At 41.3% G+C, this 17,477-nt stretch overlaps 1 protein-coding gene across 3 annotated transcripts in view; it reads left to right on the forward strand.

Annotated features, from left to right (window-relative positions):
* The first annotated feature begins 511 nt into the window (after positions 1 to 511).
* The window catches only part of TTC7A (tetratricopeptide repeat domain 7A), a 164,112-nt gene continuing 147,146 nt past the window's right edge, over positions 512 to 17,477 (forward strand). Inside the window, exons 1-2 of one of the 3 annotated variants that reach the window (XM_010706791.3) lie at positions 512 to 707; positions 2,243 to 2,411. In XM_010706791.3, coding sequence (XP_010705093.1) covers positions 558 to 707; positions 2,243 to 2,411 — 319 coding nt within the window. In that variant the 5' untranslated portion in view covers positions 512 to 557. Of the gene's footprint in view, positions 708 to 2,242; positions 2,412 to 3,112; positions 3,172 to 17,477 lie in introns of those variants that run through there. The other 2 variants (XM_010706788.3, XM_010706789.3) reach the window with 2 other exon arrangements.

Below are 17,477 nucleotides of genomic sequence, written 5' to 3' on the forward strand. Positions count from 1 at the left end.
TCCGTGCGGGGGTCGCTGTGCCCGGCCCGGCGGCGCGCTGTGCTGAAGCCCTCCGGCTCCGAACCGGTCGTCCTGTGAGGATCCCGTCCGGGCTGAAGCGCGGGCTGCGCCTCGCCTTTCTGTGGGAGAACCGCTGAGGAGCGAGGCTGTGCCGCGTGGAGCTGGGACCTTCACTTGTTCCCTTAAGCATAACAGCAGTTTAGTTGCTCTGAAAGCGTTACCTGTTGGTTTGCAGCCGTGTCACTCTAGCACGAGGATGAACTGTGCTGTCAAAGCTGTAGGATCCTGTCAGGGAGATCTTCAAGTCAAAAGGAAGTGTCATAAGGTTTCCAGTAGCTCGAAGTTAGTGCAACTTCTCTTCCCTCCTACTCCCCCCCTTATTATTTCTTTCTGTCTCTAGGGGTTACTATTTCTGTCTCTTGAAGGTGGTGTATTCTTTAATGCTCTTTAATTGCTAATTTAACGCTAGTTATATTATAAAAATAGCATTCTTGAGTGATCAGCTCTAAGTGATGTTTCTTGTTGATTGATGTGTGCATTTAGAGGACTACGGGAGTATGCTGCTTGCAGAAGCTTTGCTGGAAGAATGCTTGAAGGAAAACTTTGCCAAACTGAAGGACTCTGTTCCACTGACAGAGAGGAGTGAGCCAAAATTGAGTGAGGCTAAGCAGCATCTGACCAATGTCTTAATCAGAGGAAAACTGCGAGTAAGTGTGCCCTGTCACTGTAATTCCTGTTAATCTGATACTTTTTTTATGCACTTGTTAGCCTGATAGGAAGGACGTTGCCTAATCACGTCCCTCTGTGTACCATGCTGTATTTATAGGTATTACTGATGTACTGGTAATTCAGTGCCCCTTTGCAGTCTCTTCTGTTGGATGTAGTACATACAAACAGATGATGTGCTGCAAATATGTACTGTTTATTTTTGTTGAGAAAGTGGTGGAGCTCTCTGCAGTGTTGAGGCATGGCCACAGAGCAGTGTTGCTGGGCTAGCCGTCTGCTGGACCTTCTGCTGCTCATGGGCTGAGGGAACTGTGTGCAGCTCCTGATGGATGTGAGACCTGCTGTGAGCAGCTGCTGGGTGTCTGAGGTTGTAGTGCAAGTCCAGGATTACAGCCTGGCATTTCTCTCAGCCTCTGCCAGAGAAGATAGGCAAAGTTATGCCTCAGATTTATTTTATGGTCTGGGTACGTGGTTTGTAGCTGCACGTAAGCTAAGCTGCAGAGCTTTAGGAGAGTTTCAAGATCAACGGTTGCTGGCATCCTTGACACACAGTAAAATAGCTTTAAGAAATCTGTGAGTTACGACAGTCTGAAGTTCTAGACTTGTATTACTTTTAAACTTACGGGCTAGTTATCCTGGAAGCGTGTGTTATACTTGAATTGCTTGCTGTGGCACACATGCTTAGTTTTTTGTTGTTTTTTTTTTCCCCAGGGGTGCTCCTTGTTAACTTCTTGAAAGTCAGTATAATTAAAAAATAGAAGGTTGGAGAAGGAAGCGTGATGCATCTAGCTCTACAGTTCAACCCCAGTAATGGAAAGAACAACTGAATTTTCTCAGGTCTTAGTGTTAGGTTTGGCTTCAGGAATTGCAGTTAGTGTTTCTTAGTGATGACTTAGCTACTCATTTAAGATTGGGCCTGTGTTGATTGAGTGTGTTGAGAAAAGGAGGGCAGAGTTAGGAATCGCTTCATGCTTTCTGAAGCACAAGAAGGGTCTGAATGTTAGTATTTTACTGAGATATTTTTTTTTTCTTCATCAGTTTGTATGGATATTTTCAATCCTTAGGAAACCAGTCAAATCTTAAAAATGGTAGACATGCCTTCTTTTTTTCTACCTTGAGAAAGCTTGGGAGCTTTCCTGCTCTTTAGTTAAAAGTATGGAGGAGAGGATAGTAGCTGACTGAACAACACTTTCTTCCTAGTTTCGATGCAGGGGATTTATGTGTATGTGGCCAGTTCTGACACTGGTAAGCTTTTATGTGTTAGCAGAGGCTGGTGAACGAATAGAATCGGGTCAACCACTTCAGAGTAGTTCCTTGACCTTTGTGGTTTACTTCTCTCACTAGCTTATCCCAAAAGTCACTAGACACTTAAATCCTTCTTACTCCAACCTGTGTAGTTTGCGAGGTTAAGAATAAAGCATTCTTAATTTGCTCAGTTTGTTCTCGAGTACCTCATTTGTGCTATCTGGTATTTTACTGTGTATTCACTCTTTTCTTTCCCCCACCTCCTTTTCAGCCTAAGTATATGACAGAAACTATGCTGATCCTTGGAAAGCTTCATTATGTAGAGGGATCCTACAGAGATGCCATCAGCATGTATGCAAAAGCAGGAATTGATGACCTCTCAACAAAAGATGAACCTTTGTACATGCTGCGTCTGGTGGCTGAAGCCTTTGTTATTAAAGGTAAGGGATCACGTGTGTATATTCGAAGTATGTTGTTGAGGTTGAAGTTACATTTCCAAGATTGGAACAGAATTAGGGCAGTGCTGTACCTTTAGAAAATCCTACTGGCTGTAGTCTGTGTAGTTTAATTTTAAAGGCATTAAGGAGTCTTAGTCCATGGTTTTTAAAAACTGGCTGACTTGCAAAGAAAAGCTTGACATTGGAAATAGTGTGGTAACTATTGGCTGTGAGTCAGCAACACACCTATGCATGTGTTTTTGGGAAAATCTAAATCAACCTTTCAGCTTAATTGGGGCCTGCGTTTTCTCTTAGAGTTCATCCACTTGTAAATGTTAATGATTTCTGTGAAATAAACGAGGACATTGTTACCAAGTTTTAAACTCTGGACTAATGCAATATGTGCTTTCAAATCAGGGTAGTATGTTTTTGCAATGTATATCACATGGTGTCAGACCTATTGTACAAACAGGAGTCTCCTTCCCTTTTTATTTCTACGAATGTTGCAGTGAGAGATCTTAATCAAAACCGCCTCTGTTGATAGTGAAAGCGTATTTCAGTTTTGAGTGGGTGAAAGGAAGGCTCTAGTTGGTTATTGCTTTGGGAGGGGGAAGATCAGTAGCCTTCTCCTTCATTTGCTTTCAGTTTCTTTATAAATGTTGCTCAAGTACTGCTACCTATCTACTGCTTTCTACTCTTTTCAGCATGTCCACCAGCTAATTAGGTGAATGAGAACTCTGTGATGATCAGATACCTTCAACTGGTATGTAAAAGAGTGATGCCAAATCAACCCAACATGCTATTTGACTGGGCTGCTAGTATTGCTGATAATTTGGGTGTTCTGTGAACTCACACATTTGTTCTCCTTTTTTTTTTTTTTTAAACCTGTTTTTGCTGCCTTGCTTGCTTTGGTTATGTTTGCTGTGGCACTGGTTGAATCTGCTTTGTTAATGAGCTTTTGTGGAGTAGGACTAATTCACCTGTAACTTGTACTAGAGCTTGCATGGTACAGAAGAGTGAGTGACTACTAGTCCATTTATTGTAGGATTTTTTGTTTTTTGAGACTAGTGGGGCATTCAGCCTTTCTGGGAATTGGGTAAGATCCTTGGGTGAGATGAGAGTATAACAAGGTATGCATGAATGCTGACAAAATGACATTTGCTCCTGGAAGACTTCTGTGATAGATGACCACACTGCCTTATGAAGATGCAGGAGGTGGAAGTGTTTAGCTCAGAGGATCAGGCTTTAATATTTTTTTTTTTTCAACAGCTTAGTGTGGAGTACAAATATTTTTTTTGCACCTGTGCGTGTTTATAAGGTGCTCCCACTATTGCAAAGTTACCTCTTTGCAGTCCTGTTTCACAGCATTCATCCTCCATAATGATTACTTCCAGATCAGCCAGGATATCAGGGGTATATAGTAAGTCACTTGATATTCTACCAAAGCTTTTGACCAAAAAGTCCAGCTGAATGGAACTTGCCCAGCTAACTTTAAAGAAAGTGCTCACTCCTAGGATCGTAGTTTCTGTATTCTGTATGATTGACATACCAGTTCTACAGAAGCAGGTGTTAGAAACTTGCACAGGAAACTGTGACAACAGCAGCGTGGATCTAAATTTTCTTTTCAGAATGTGTCTGCCCAAGCTACAGCTGCAGGACAAGTAGCAGAACATGAATTTGAATTACTTAAAATTTACTTAAATGTTAGTATAAGGACTCTTTCCTTTTTTTTTTTTTCATTTGGTGTCTATAGAAATTCTGTTGATGCCTTTGGTTGAATTACTGTTAGCTTATACAAGCTGAAAACTTCTCTAAAGTCACTCTTGAGCATCACTGATAAAATTTCTGCAGAGATCATTAACACAACAATCCAAAAAAAGCCAGAACCCTATCTTTATTTTCTCTTTATTTCAGGAACTTCAATTCCCTGCTTAATTTTTCATTCTGATCTTTTTGTAACTGGAGGAAGGGTCGAGAATACTCATGTTCACCCAGTAACAGACCAGGGCTTGTTACTACTTAATATAAATATGAAACCGTCTTGTTTTGTGTGTAGGTAGTACTGTTCTCAAGGATAGTGCAGGAAGGGTCACAAGAAAAAAGTCAAATCAAAGGCATTCATACTTCTCTGTCTTAATGTTGAAGGCAAACTAAAACTAAAACAGAAAGAGGATCTGTGCAAATCCAGTATGGGGTAGAAATGAAACATGAGACAGTAAAACTGAGGTTGCTTTCTTAGAGCACCTTTTAAATTCCACAATACTGAAGGCTGGATGCTGAGCTAAATCTGAGGGACCTCTGAAGAATGGTAGCAGGTGGTTGGTTGATGTTACAGTAAGAAGAGATACAAATTTGCTGCCCTACTAATTGAGCTGTAGAAGTTGAAGAGCAGGAAAAGTTTTCTTGCTTGCCATGCTCTGTTGGCTTCCACCCAAAATGAGTTCACACATGAAATCCTGAAGTTGTTTATGAATACTAGGGTTTGAGCTACCAACAAATTGCAGGATAAATGTCAGAAGTTAAGATTCTTCTAGTATCTAAGCTGATGGCTTCTGCTTCTCCTGTTCCCAAATCCCTGCATTGATGGGAGAGGAGTAGCACGTCATAGTCCTGTGGGCACTGAGTGGAGCACTAACAACAGTTTGATTCTTAGTGGTGACTGTTAACCTCTGTTGTGAGTTAACGGGTGGTTGGACTGTACGTGTCTCTCCTTCCTCCTCATCTTCTGTGAGGTTAATTCCACCTTAAAACCTCTACTTGGTTTACAGTATGGCAGGTAATTGCTGATGCAAGCAGTTGTGAGAAACCGTATTGAGTAATAAAACTTGCTTGTGTATTGCTTCTTATTCTTTTGGGATGCACTGTGGCTTTGTTACTTGTGTTGCCCATTTGAGGCATGCAGGCAGAGCTGCAAAACTGCACATGTAGATGTAAGTCCATTGGCTTGCCTTACCTCTGGCAGCACTTGCTGCAGAAACTGCAGTGATCCCCATCTGCTCTCAGTGGATAGATCTTTCTACTATGGTAGAGTTGGTCACAACCTAACCCTTTTCAAAGCAAAGTGTATCTCTAGCCAGGACTTAAGCTCACCTAAATTCCCTATTTGTGGAATAACTGTGTCTAAATAAATTAGTTTTTGTAGCTTTCAGGGGGGTTATACGTTCCTATATTTTTGTGTTTGGAGGTTTTCATTCCCTAGCTCATGTCACTGTTCTCTGCAGAAACGTGAATGGAGTAATTTCTTGCCTGGTGATATTGCTGCTTCTGGTATTTGGCTTTTTACAGTGAGTGTCTTTGAAATAAAATTTATGTAGACAACTGAAGTTCATTAAGCTGGTTGTACGGATAGGAAGTTGGAGCTACGGAGAACTGAAGTGAGTTGCTTTCTGTCATGCTGTGAGTCAGTGGCAAAACTGAAGAAAGGAAGTAGGAAAAAGATCTCCCATGGCTAACTTGTCTGTTGACTCAGTCATTTTCTGTAGTGTCAGAGCCATTTTAAGCTATTCTAGAGTAGGTTTTGTGTAAATATATTAAAAATATGAAAAAGATGTAATGTGAATTGCATACTTGTGCTGGTTTTTGTTCTTTTTAAATGCTTTTTGGATTAGTTCCAATGGAGATGTGCTCTCTCCTCTTTTGTTGCCTAAGTACTTGGTGTGAGTGCAGGGAGGTGGTGCACCTAGAAGTCTGAAGCCTCTTTTGTTTGGGAGCTGCGTGGTGCCCAGCCTTTCTTGCAGCCCGTTGCCAACCTGAGTCATGAAGGCGTGGGGAGGACTTAATTGGCATATGGACCCTGGGCTCTGTCATGACTGGCAGTTCTTTAGACTTCTGATGGGGATGTGCAGTGTCAGAGCTGCTGTGGGGTGAGTCACTCCATTAGGGAGGAGCTCCTTGCATCCAGCAGATCTACTGCCAGACCTCCAATGGACTTCCTATTTGAATCTCTGCATGCAAATCAGTGGTGAAATAAGAATGCTCATAGTTTCTAGCTGCTTTCCTGGGAAGTAGGGCTTTAACAGTCCCACTACCTCTTTGTTTCCCTTTGTCCATCCTTCAGTAATTTTTGTGTCTTTACTGCTAATTTCAGCTCAGTGTGGGAGATCAGGTCTGAATCTCTGTACGGTCAGAAGCTGGCAGTGCTGAACTCATGGCCTCCTCAGTTGGTGCCTCATGTGGATGGACTGAAGGCCTGGTTCAGTGGTGGCTGGAAGGAAGCTTTGGGGTAACGTACTTGTGGGAGGCTAAGGAATGCTGAGGTGAATCTCTACTACGTTGATTTCTAAAGGCTTGAGGTATTTGAAAACCTCAGAAAGGAGCCCCATGGTATCAAAAGGTTTTGATATGGAGCTCAGCATTTTTGAATCTCGGAAAAAAAAGACACGTAGAAGAGATCATTAAATGTTGTGACTGTGAGAAGCCTTGGGGAGTTTGTATTTTGTTACAAGTCAACCACAAATCACATGTATAAGAATTTTTTTTTAGTCCCGTGGCTTGGAACATTCTGTATTTTGTCCTAAACCCTACTTTAGCCATTTGAAGGTGTTCAAGAGCAGTAGTAATGTGACACTTCTGAAGAACCGTAAGGTCGCGATGCCAATGCTTCTAGATTGAGCCATGCACATGCTTCAAGCCAGTCACTGTTCTTTGGAGCTTTCCCAGGAGCTGGAGTTAGACTGATGGTAGCAGAGCTCTGAGCCCAGCATGCGAGGGCTTTTCCAGAATTTAAGAATCCATCCAGGATTCTAGGTTTAGATCAGCTCTGTGGGTTTTCAGGGTTCTGTGTTTAGTTGCATTTAGGACTAGTCTCACATTTTCATGTTTCTTGTAAGGTTGTGTCTTTTAAAACTTCCAAGGTGAGATCAGCATTGCTTGAAAAGATATTTTTCTGCTTTCTGTCCATGTAAAATCTCAATCTTGGATTTGTAAAATTGGAAGTGATTGCAGATTATAATAGTGCTGTGGATGGAAAATGGTGGTATCACAAGTATGCGGAGAAACAAATCTTTTAAGAAATAATAAAAAGAAAGAACTTTTGGTCTTTTCTGAAACCTACGCACTTGGTTTTAGCATGATTTTTAGATGGATCAGTTTGTGCCTCTTTTTTTTTTTAACTATCTATTTTAAACTTCCTTTTTGCTTCTTCATTTAATTCTTATGGTATTTCTTGTTGGTTTGAGAATCTATTAAAAATGTGGGTTTGCATCTACTAACCATAGCTGTGGTACTATCATTTTTTCTTTCTACCTAATCAGGAGATACTTCACCTATTCGTTCATATGCTTCAGGGAAGTCCTTTACATTTGCGTGTCATTTCATTATTTTTTAATACTGTTTTCTCCAGCACAACTAATTCTCTAGGTGAAATTTGTGCTCAGCTGTATTTTCTTGGAAACTAGAATAAAATGTCCATTTAAAAATGTCTTTATTGCAAAGCTAAGTAATGATAAATCTACTTTTTTTTTTCTTGCTCATTAAATAGTTTGATTAAGAAAAGATTTTCAGTTAAATGAATTTCACTTGAAACAGACAGTTTTAACTCAATGCTTGTGTAGAGTTAGAAGTGGTAGAGTTTTGGTGATGAATGCTTTTTTTTTTTAATAAATAGATTAAAAGTGGAAAGTAACCTTTCCCACTTGGTTTTATTTAATCAAAGCTGTATTGATTCTTCAGCTTTGAAAAGCTGTTCACTAGATTAAACAAATGGAATGAGATGAAAGGAAAAAAGAGAGGAGGGGGTTGTGGTTTTTTGTTTTTTTTTCTCCTTTGCTTCATGGAAGAGAGCCTTTATTTTGAAGACTAATTTCAGCATTTCATCAAATTCTAACTTCAGTTTGTTTTCTTTTTTTACTTAATGCTGCCCATTGCATGCTGCAAAGATAAATTTTGTTCAAATAATTAAATAGAGCATGTTGTGGGCTTAACTCAAACAGTCATATTTTTAAGGAGAGTCCTTCCAAAACCTGAATTTCCAGTTAACTTCTGTGGTGTGGCATTTCTATGTACTTGGTCTTTGTTGAATGAGATGGCAATACCCAAACTATTGAGTGTGCTGGAACAGTGACTGAAGTAATTTCAAGAACCAGCAGTTTGAACAGTTGCTAGTGCAGATAAGCTGAGTTTAGAAATGCTATGTAGTTTTGCAGAGTCATAATCTGTTTTGTTATCCTCCTTTCAGAATGAATTCACACTTCTGATTTCTTTTTGCTAGAGACATGTTTTGTCCAGGTGACAGTTCACAAACCTGTTGCAGGCTAATTGGATACTTCCTCAGTTTGCCCTTTTTTCTGAGGACATAAAAGCTCGCAAGTCGCACTCTCGTTTCCCAGACTAGCATTTAGAATGCTATCCTGACTGATGCCAAAAAAAACAACCCACCACCACATCTGTCCTTATGACTGTGTATTTTTGTGCTTGGTATTGTTCCCTTGGCTGATCATAAGAGATCAAGTTGTCCAAGAAAAACTTTTCTGTAGTGCGTAAGATTCCTACATGCTCTCTTTTTTGCTGTGTAAGGATATGACTTGTCTTGACAAGTAAGATAAATGTAGAATAGGATTATTGGAAGGGTGATGACACTTTTCCATGTTCAGATAAAACATTTGCCTTGTCCTTTCTGGGCAGTAATAAGGGAAAGTAAAAGCATGTTGTAATTGCCTGTGTCAAGATAAAGATGATCCATTCCTGCATTACTGTTTGTTAGTCCTATGACTGTAAGGAAGACTTACAGTTCTGCTGTGGTACAAAGGGAGAATCCAGATCTTCCTCTGTCCTTCTACCACCACCGCCTCTCACCTTATGTAAATCCTGCCTGCATTGCTGCTTCTGGCTGACCGGGGGACATCTTGCTGTCATGTACCCATAGAGCAAAAATGGGTGATAGGCTGTAAGGGGCAGGGAAAATCCTGAGGGTGTGAATTCCCTCCCTACTTACACTAATTCATTTAGATATCGATATGACACAATTGTCAGTATGGACTGCTTACTGTAGGCTTTTTCTTGATGGGTTCTAATCATTTTCTACTCTAATCCAGCTCAGACCAGGAGAGCTGTTATCTGAACATATTCTGACTTAGCTGGGACCCCCCATTCACTGCTCTGGAACCTGCCAGCCTTGCAGATGGCATTGCTGGCTAATGCAAGAATGTGTGGTACAGTCTGATGCTGAGAACTGCCTAACTGAGAATAAGGCATTTTGTTTGCAGAACTTGTTTGCACTTTTGCTTAACAAAAACTGTCTCTTTTAAATGTTGATGCACATCAGAGGAAGAGACTTTGTTCTGTACCTCATGTATGCTTCAAAGTGCTCCTGCCTACAATTATGTCAACTAGACAGGGGAGCATGTAGTTCTTGTGCTGACATCAGGGTAGTTGTCTGATAGGCAAAAGCTCTGCTTTGTAGATGCAGGTGCTTTGTTAAGTTGTAATCCTTTTTTTTTTTTTTTCTTTCCTCTTCTGCTCCAAAAGTACATCACAGAACCACAGAATGGCCTGGGTTGGAAGGGACCTCAAGGATCCTGAATCTCCAATATCCCTGCAACAGGCAGAGCCACCAACTTCCCCCTTTAATACTAGACCAGGCTACCTAGGGCCCCATCCTGCTTGGCCTTGAACATCCCCAGGGACATATTGAAGTGTACTCTGGTTCAGTGACTGCAGTTTTACACAAGAACTTTCTCACTGGTGCTGCTGCCAGGCAGTGATGCAGTGAGCCCAAACAGTACATCCCTAGATCATCAGTGCAACCATACTCTGTTGTGCCCCGTCCACTTGGCTTTCCTACTTCTCCACTTCTGCCTGCTGTATTTAGGCTAGAGACGAATGTAATTCTTCATCTGTGAAAGTATGTGGATGATGTTGACCAAGTCAGCAAGTTGTGAGAGAATGCTGCTCTCACCTGTTTACTGTAGTCCAGCAGTGCTATCTCCTTCACTGCAGTCAGATGTATCATAGAATGGAGGTGTCCTGGTACAAACCAGGGATGTACAAATGTTCCATTGGGATTCAGAAAGAAAATACATAGGTTGTTCTGAAAGTAATGCCTTTTATTTATTTTCATGGAAACTAGAACAGATACAGAGAGCACAATAGCACTGTCTGGTACAGCAAATTCTCAGCTGCAAAGTGCTATTTTTCAGTGTAGTTGCCACCATTAGATATGCATTTTTCCGGCAATAAACAAGAGTGTATGAAAATCTGCATCCATAAAGGTGATCCCCTGTTTCACAGCTGCTATGATGGCATCATTGCTTAAATGCACCACTCACTGCCTCAGTGTGCTCACATGCCTTGTTTAGTCTCCATGAAGCTTCAGCAAGTATTGATGAATGGCATTGAGTGCCATTTTTCTGCATGGAGGAATTCAGACGCACCTTTGCTTCATCTGCACTTCCATGTCAGATGCCATTGTGTGAGACTGCCCTTCTACTGCCCTCTGACATACAGCAACAACATGTAGTGGAATACTGGCAGGAATGTTCAATCTCTACTGCTTATCACTAACACCTGCCTCTGATGTCATGGGCCAACATCATATAATAGAGGCATTACTTTTGGAGCAGCCCTTGTACCTTGAAGATTTCCATCAGGATGTTGTGGATTGCTGATAATGCACACAGAAGTGAGCAATAAGAAAATGGTGGAGCTGACACTTCTCTTAGTATGAGCCTTTCATTAGCCACATTCTGCAGTCCTCGCTTCTACCTTTGTAATTAGGTCACACCAGTGATGTTTGAAGTCCAGCAACATTCAATTCAGTAATTAAAAAATTTAACTGAATCTTGCAATAAATTTTTAGCAGCTTCTTTTGGGGTTTCTTTCTCAATAGCTAAGGGGTCAAACCGCATACCGTTGCGCGAACACTTGTTCTTCCTGCTGTGGTAAATGGCTGAAATGATACATGAAAGACAATGTGGTCACAAGCTAAAATGTATTCCTTTGTTAGCAAATAAATACTTTCCTTGGGATTTGAAGGAAGAACTGTTACAAACAAGCCATTGAAGGAAAAACACTGGAGAATATACTGTAAGGCATAAATGATTTCCTTAGTAAAAACAAAGTTTCTGAAAAAATTGCGCAGGTGTAACAACTTCTGGAGCCACTGCTTTGCAATTAATGAAAAAGTGGTTTCTAGGGTAAGGCTGCAGAGGTGGTATCACGAGAAATTTGTTATCAGTTGTAGGTAAGATTTTGTAGAAAGAAGAGAAACCAAGAAGTGCACAGAGTGATCCAGGGTGTTATCAGTTTGGTAGTTCTGTAAACGCAAAACCTTTGAATGGTAGAATTATTACGGTACTCTGTGATGCAGGGGGAAGCGAGCAAAAGCATCTTTCACACACACCCTCACTGGTTTTCTTGTGGCAAAGTGCTTAAAAGAGCTATTGAACTTAAAAATGTTTAACAAAAAGATGAGCGCTCCAAATTTGCTCACCTTTTCTGTGATGACTGTCAGTAGCATGCTACCTAGCAGGAGTTTACAAAGAGCAAAAACCCAACATGTTTTATCTGTCCATTCAAGGTAGAGGTGATGTTTTAATGACAAGGAAGCAACTGAAACTGCTTTTACAGCAGATGTTGGCAAATGTTTCCATCATTATCTGATTGTTATTATTTTTTTGTTGCAGTTGCTGAATATGCTGCCTACAAAAACTCATACCTGTACACAAATTTCTAACCCTTTTAAAAATTGTCCAAATAATGAGTTTTGGTGGGTTTTGAACCCATTTGTTGTTAACGTTGTTTATGACCAACCGATCGACACAGGGTAGAGGGAAATATACTAGCTGATTATTATTAAATTATTATTATTATTATTAAATTAAAGAAATTTAGTCAGTGCAGCCTACAGCGCACTACTTCCCTTTGGGTCTGCATGCCTTTGTCAGCTATGGCAGCCATTAAAACTGAATATGAAATTAAATCCAAGAACTGGACCTTTCAATCAGTGTATCAGTGTAAACCAAAGATTTTTTTGCCAAAAAAAGTGCAGAACCACAATCCATCACATGGCTCTCTCTAAAAATATAATTCCTGTTTTTCTAATGACACAGAAAATATTTTGTACTGTAATGAAATTGAAAAATATTTTTAGTTTTTCTTTATCTCATTCTTCAAATTATATTTGAGTAGGTTACATAACATGCACATTATATTAGTTTAGAAGTCCATATATTATTTATGAATGTGCTTATTGGAAATGCTAGTTCAGTAGAATAAGGATGTGTGATCAAAAAGACGGAGGCTGCTTTGTTGTCGTTTAAAGTCCAGGTTCAAAGATCTGCTGTGAAGCTGTAGAGCAACCAGCCTGCAGGCGTCACATCTTGATATGCTCAGGAAAACAGATGTCCTTGGATTGAGGTGGTTGTCTTTTGTGTTGCAGGGAGGTATGCCAAGCCAATGTGGAACTGGTTGGGGGAGGTGACTGAAGTGGCTTCTCAGAGCATTGCTTGCCACCCCCGTGGCTACACGTGTGTTCAATCAGGAAGCTTTCCTGGTTTTAGACATCAACTAGAATTGTAGGTGCAAGTCTAAGCAGATAATGTTCTCCTTTGCATAATGAGTGTAACAGTGTTAGGATTAGGTTATTGCAACCAAAAGTTGAATGTCTGGGAGTAGGTGTTGAGTTCTGCTTTGGTGCAGCTAAGCAGCCTTTCAGAGGCAATTTCCCTGTTTCATTTTCCATGCTGTGGATCAAAATGTCTTCGGAGGGTTTCAGCTGAGGTCACGAGTTTTCTGCACTTGCTGTAAGATGCAAGGCTTTTGTGTGGCAGTAATTTGAAGCAATAGCATGAGAAGCTTGTGCAGCATTCTTGCAAAACAAAACCTCTTTCCTCCCTCTGCCCTTTCACAAAATGCAATATAAGTATATGGATGTATTTAAAACCCAGGGCGTCTAGGCCTTTCTTGCTCCAGTTCTGTTTGCATTGCAAGAAAATGCAATTAAACTGATAGGCCAGTTGCTGGGAGGATGAGTGTCAAGACCGCTGGTGTGAATTATTTAAGCTGCTGTGAGTTGTGGCAGAAATAATACGTAACACTGGGTCTTGCTTATGTCAAGCCAATCCAGACAGCTGCTTTGTTTTGTTGAAATGTGGGCTTTGCAATACACCATAATGTGATTGCTTGGTTGAGAGCTGTGCTCTAAAGTTGGCTTCTTGGCTGGCAGTGGGGCAGGATGGCCATAGTACCAATTCTACAAGGGTTTGGTTGTGCCTTTTAATTCTGCTTTCTTTGAAAAAGTGTTTAGTGCACCTCTGAACTTTAGTTCACGTGTGTATGTGTTTCAGGAGCTGGTCTTGTTTTGGTGTGGGCTGACCTGTTAGAACTGTGTTAAAGTGGCTACAGGTGCCCAGGAGAAGACATCCTGTGCTGGAAGGGATGCAGGACTGAGGATGTGCAGCTGCTGTGCTGTGGTTCACACCCTAGTTTACCTTGGGACAAATTATTTATGTTCCTGTAGTAACACCACTGCATGTCCTCAGCTTAGCAGCTCACTGGCTTCTGGCCAGGGTAGCCTGTCTGTGGCTGTGAGCATAGGTATGCCTTGAGTTGCAGACTGGAACTGATGCTTTTGGCAGAGTTATAAGTCCACTCTAAGCTCTTTTTTCAGTTCCTATCAATGTGCTTGACACAGACGTTATGCCAGGCCACATGGAAGCCTGTGTTAGAATGAAAATGATGAGAACTGTGAGTAAACTGATATATCCCTCCTAATTAGTAGAAGTAATGCTGCTATGTGAGGAACTAGTTTATGAATTGGAAGAAGCGGGCTACCTTAGCCTGCTCTTCTCCCTAGCAGCTGTGCAGTCTCCATCTATTCACAGAGCCTGGGTAAAGCCCTGATGAGTCTGTGCTGACCATTCTTCAAGCAGCAAGTTGGACTGTAACCTCCCAGGACCCCTTCCAACCTGAATTTTGCTGTGATCTCTGTTGCTGAGAATAAGCCCTTATGTCTGTTTGCACATGTGTTTTCCTGTTCTTTTAATAACGTCACTTCAGAGCATTGGAACCACATGACATGTTTTCTTCCTTTGGGAAGGACTGGATGAGATGAAGCTGGAAATAAACCTTCCTAAAATGTCCCCACTCAGGTTTTCATGAATGAAAGCAGTGCATTTCAACTTTAGGAAGGAATTTCTTCAGTCTGTGACGACTCTTATATGCCTTATGGTGTGTTTCTTTTCTGGCATAAATGTAAATTAGCTTTAGAATGGCAGAAGAACTAGCAAAAATTAGAGAGATAAAGAGCCAGAGATGATTTTTTGGAGGAATAACGAAAGTGGATGGAAGCCTTTCCTTTATTCAAGAAAGAGAAGTAATGCTTCTATACATAGAAAGCTGCTGCCTCTGAAGTAGGTAGAAAGAGTTTATTTTTTTTATGAAAGATCTTTCTTTAACTTGAGCCAAACCCATTAGTAAATGGTATTTTCTGTATGTAAAATGTTTCTGTAATATGTATTTGTGTATGTCTGTTTATTTAAATCTGGGCATCTGATTTGTATGAGAGAAATCATGGTATAGGTGAGTTATAAGTTGGTATCGTCTTAACGTAACTGGTTTTAAAAAATTCCTTAACCAGCTGTCCAGAAAGCAGGTAGCTTTGCCCATAAGTTAATTCAATCTCAGCAGGAGCTATGTTTGCTAAGTCTGATGTGACACATTCCACACACTTAGTGGTCTTCTGTGTCTTTTGGGGAATTGAGTTGAATTAAAAATGCATGCAATTCTGCAAAGGATTTTCTTTGCTGATAACTGGAGAATGGAGAAGAGTTAGTGGAATTTGTGCTTTCAGGGCTGGTGGGTATTTAAACAGTGCTATCCGCACGCAGCTGCAGCTCAAGCAAATCTGTTGTTCTTGGGACTTTGCACTGTGAGAGCTGAATGGATGGCTGCAGAGTAGGAAATTTGTTTTGTCCTTCATTTTTGTCTGCTGCATTTGCTGCCTGCCCGCTCTGATTTTTCTTCTTGTGTTTCTGTGGTGAATCTGGTTCAGATTCTGCAGAAAATCTTACACTCTGATAGCATCAGGTCAGCACACACAGTATGAACAGGAAGCGCTGTGACTAATTTCACATCATGTGGGTCATTCCTTCTTGCCCTTTGCAAGTGGAAAAATCTGTGCAGTGTTGCATACCATCTCCTTTCAGTATTTTATACATTGCTCTGTGATTACTGTAGCAAGAATTCTTTTTGGAAATGTTGGTATCCCCATCTTCATTCTGCTCCACCTCTGTTTTTGTGGCTGCGCGGATGGGTATGTTTGTTGTCACTTGGTGCTGGCAAAAGCTGCTTGTTTTCCTCCCCCACATCGGAGCTTAAAGATAGTAGCTCCTTGCAGTGTGCGGCAGCCTGTATGTAAATGGTTTTTGTCAGCCTGTTCTGTGTGTGACATCTCCCACGACAGCCGCCCCCACACAGACGGTGCTCGGGTGGCTCTTGCAGCATCCTGATCAGAGAGGTGACTCTGAAATGCAACACTTTGTTGGTTTTATTTTTGGGTAAGGTGGATGGCTCGAAATTCAGAGGTGAATTGAGTCAGATCTGAGAGTAATACATGTAAGTTGATGTGGCTTTACCACTGGATGTTTTCTCTTGAGTATTGAGTTAACATCCTTTTTTCCTTCTCAGTATGTAGAAACAGAATGAAGAGCAACTCTGAAATAGTAGGGAAAAAATCTTGACATAAAGCCAGAGGCTTCAAAAGTGGATTGGAGGACAAAATCTGTTGGATTTCTCCTATGCAAGATGGATGTCAGTAGAAAGGAGACAGCACAGAATGGTTGTTAGTGATAAGCAGCAAGATAATTGTCCCCAGGATTTTCAAGAGTGCAGGATACTCACATGTGCTTCTCCTTGGTGGGTCCTGGGGGAATGTGCCATGGATCTTCGATCTGGGACAGAGCAGTGGGGAACCACCCTCTAAAAGGGCATTGAGGTGCTGGAGCAGGTCCAAAGAAGGGCAACAGGGCTGGTGAAGGGCTTGGAGAATATGCCCTATGAGGAGAGGCTGAAGGAACTGGGGCTGCTTAGTCTGGGGAAAAGGAGGCTGAGGGGAAACCTTATTGCTCTCTTCCAATATCTGAGAGGTGCCCGCAGCAAGAACAGGGTTGGTTTCTTCTCACTGGTGACAGGTGACAGGATGAGGGGAAATGGCCTCATATTGCACCAGTGTAAGTTTAGGTTGGATATCAGGAAACATTTTTTACAGAAATGGTTGTTAAGCTCTGGAGGAGGCTCCCCAGGGAGGTGGTTGAGTCACCATCCCTGGATGTGTTTAAAAACCGTTTGGATGTGGTGCTCAGGGACGTGATTTAGTAGAGGGTTGTTAGTTAGGCTAGTATGGTTAGGTTGTGGTTGGACTCGATGATCTTTAAGGTCTTTTCCAACCTGAGTGATTCTATGATTCTATGTGGGGCTTCTTCTTCCACTGAAGTAACTGCTCATGTCTGCCTCAAAGGCAGAACTTGAGACAGGGAAACTCCTAGCACAGTTACCAAGGGGACAAAATGGAAACTTTGAATGTGAAAAATAAACAAAGCTAAGAACGTCTAGGAGTCTCAGACTCCTCTAGAATGAGTGCTTCTACACATTGTTCATCATAGAGTAGCCTGGCTCCCCTTTACCATGGAGTCCTAAAGTGAGCTCTGCTGGGTGCCCAGGTTTACGTATAAGAAAGGTGTTGTTCCTGGTTTGAGCTGCAGCTTTTCACATGGGGCAAATTCTTTTGGCATATGCTGTGGTGGTCCTCATTGCTTCCCTGGGGAGCCTGTCCAAACAGCTCATCCTTCAGACCTGTGTCAGGAAGGCTAGGATTTTGTGTTACATCTTAAAAGTTTTTCATTAGTATTGCAGTGTTGTTATATATAAAATTTTCTGGGAAATGCATACTAAACAATTTGTAACCTGTGTGGACTACTGGGCATCTATGCAGTTGTTTGGCGTAAAAGACCCAGGTTTCCAAGCGGTGTTGTGGGGGATAAGAATCTATATAGATCAGAATAAGATCAGTGTGCATGTATATAGCCTCTCCAAAGGGATATAGGGAAATAAAGCATATAGTAGTGGGAGGCCAGG

This window comes from Meleagris gallopavo, chromosome 2 (genome assembly GCF_000146605.3).
Source record: "Meleagris gallopavo isolate NT-WF06-2002-E0010 breed Aviagen turkey brand Nicholas breeding stock chromosome 2, Turkey_5.1, whole genome shotgun sequence".
Taxonomy (NCBI): Eukaryota; Metazoa; Chordata; class Aves; order Galliformes; family Phasianidae; genus Meleagris; species Meleagris gallopavo.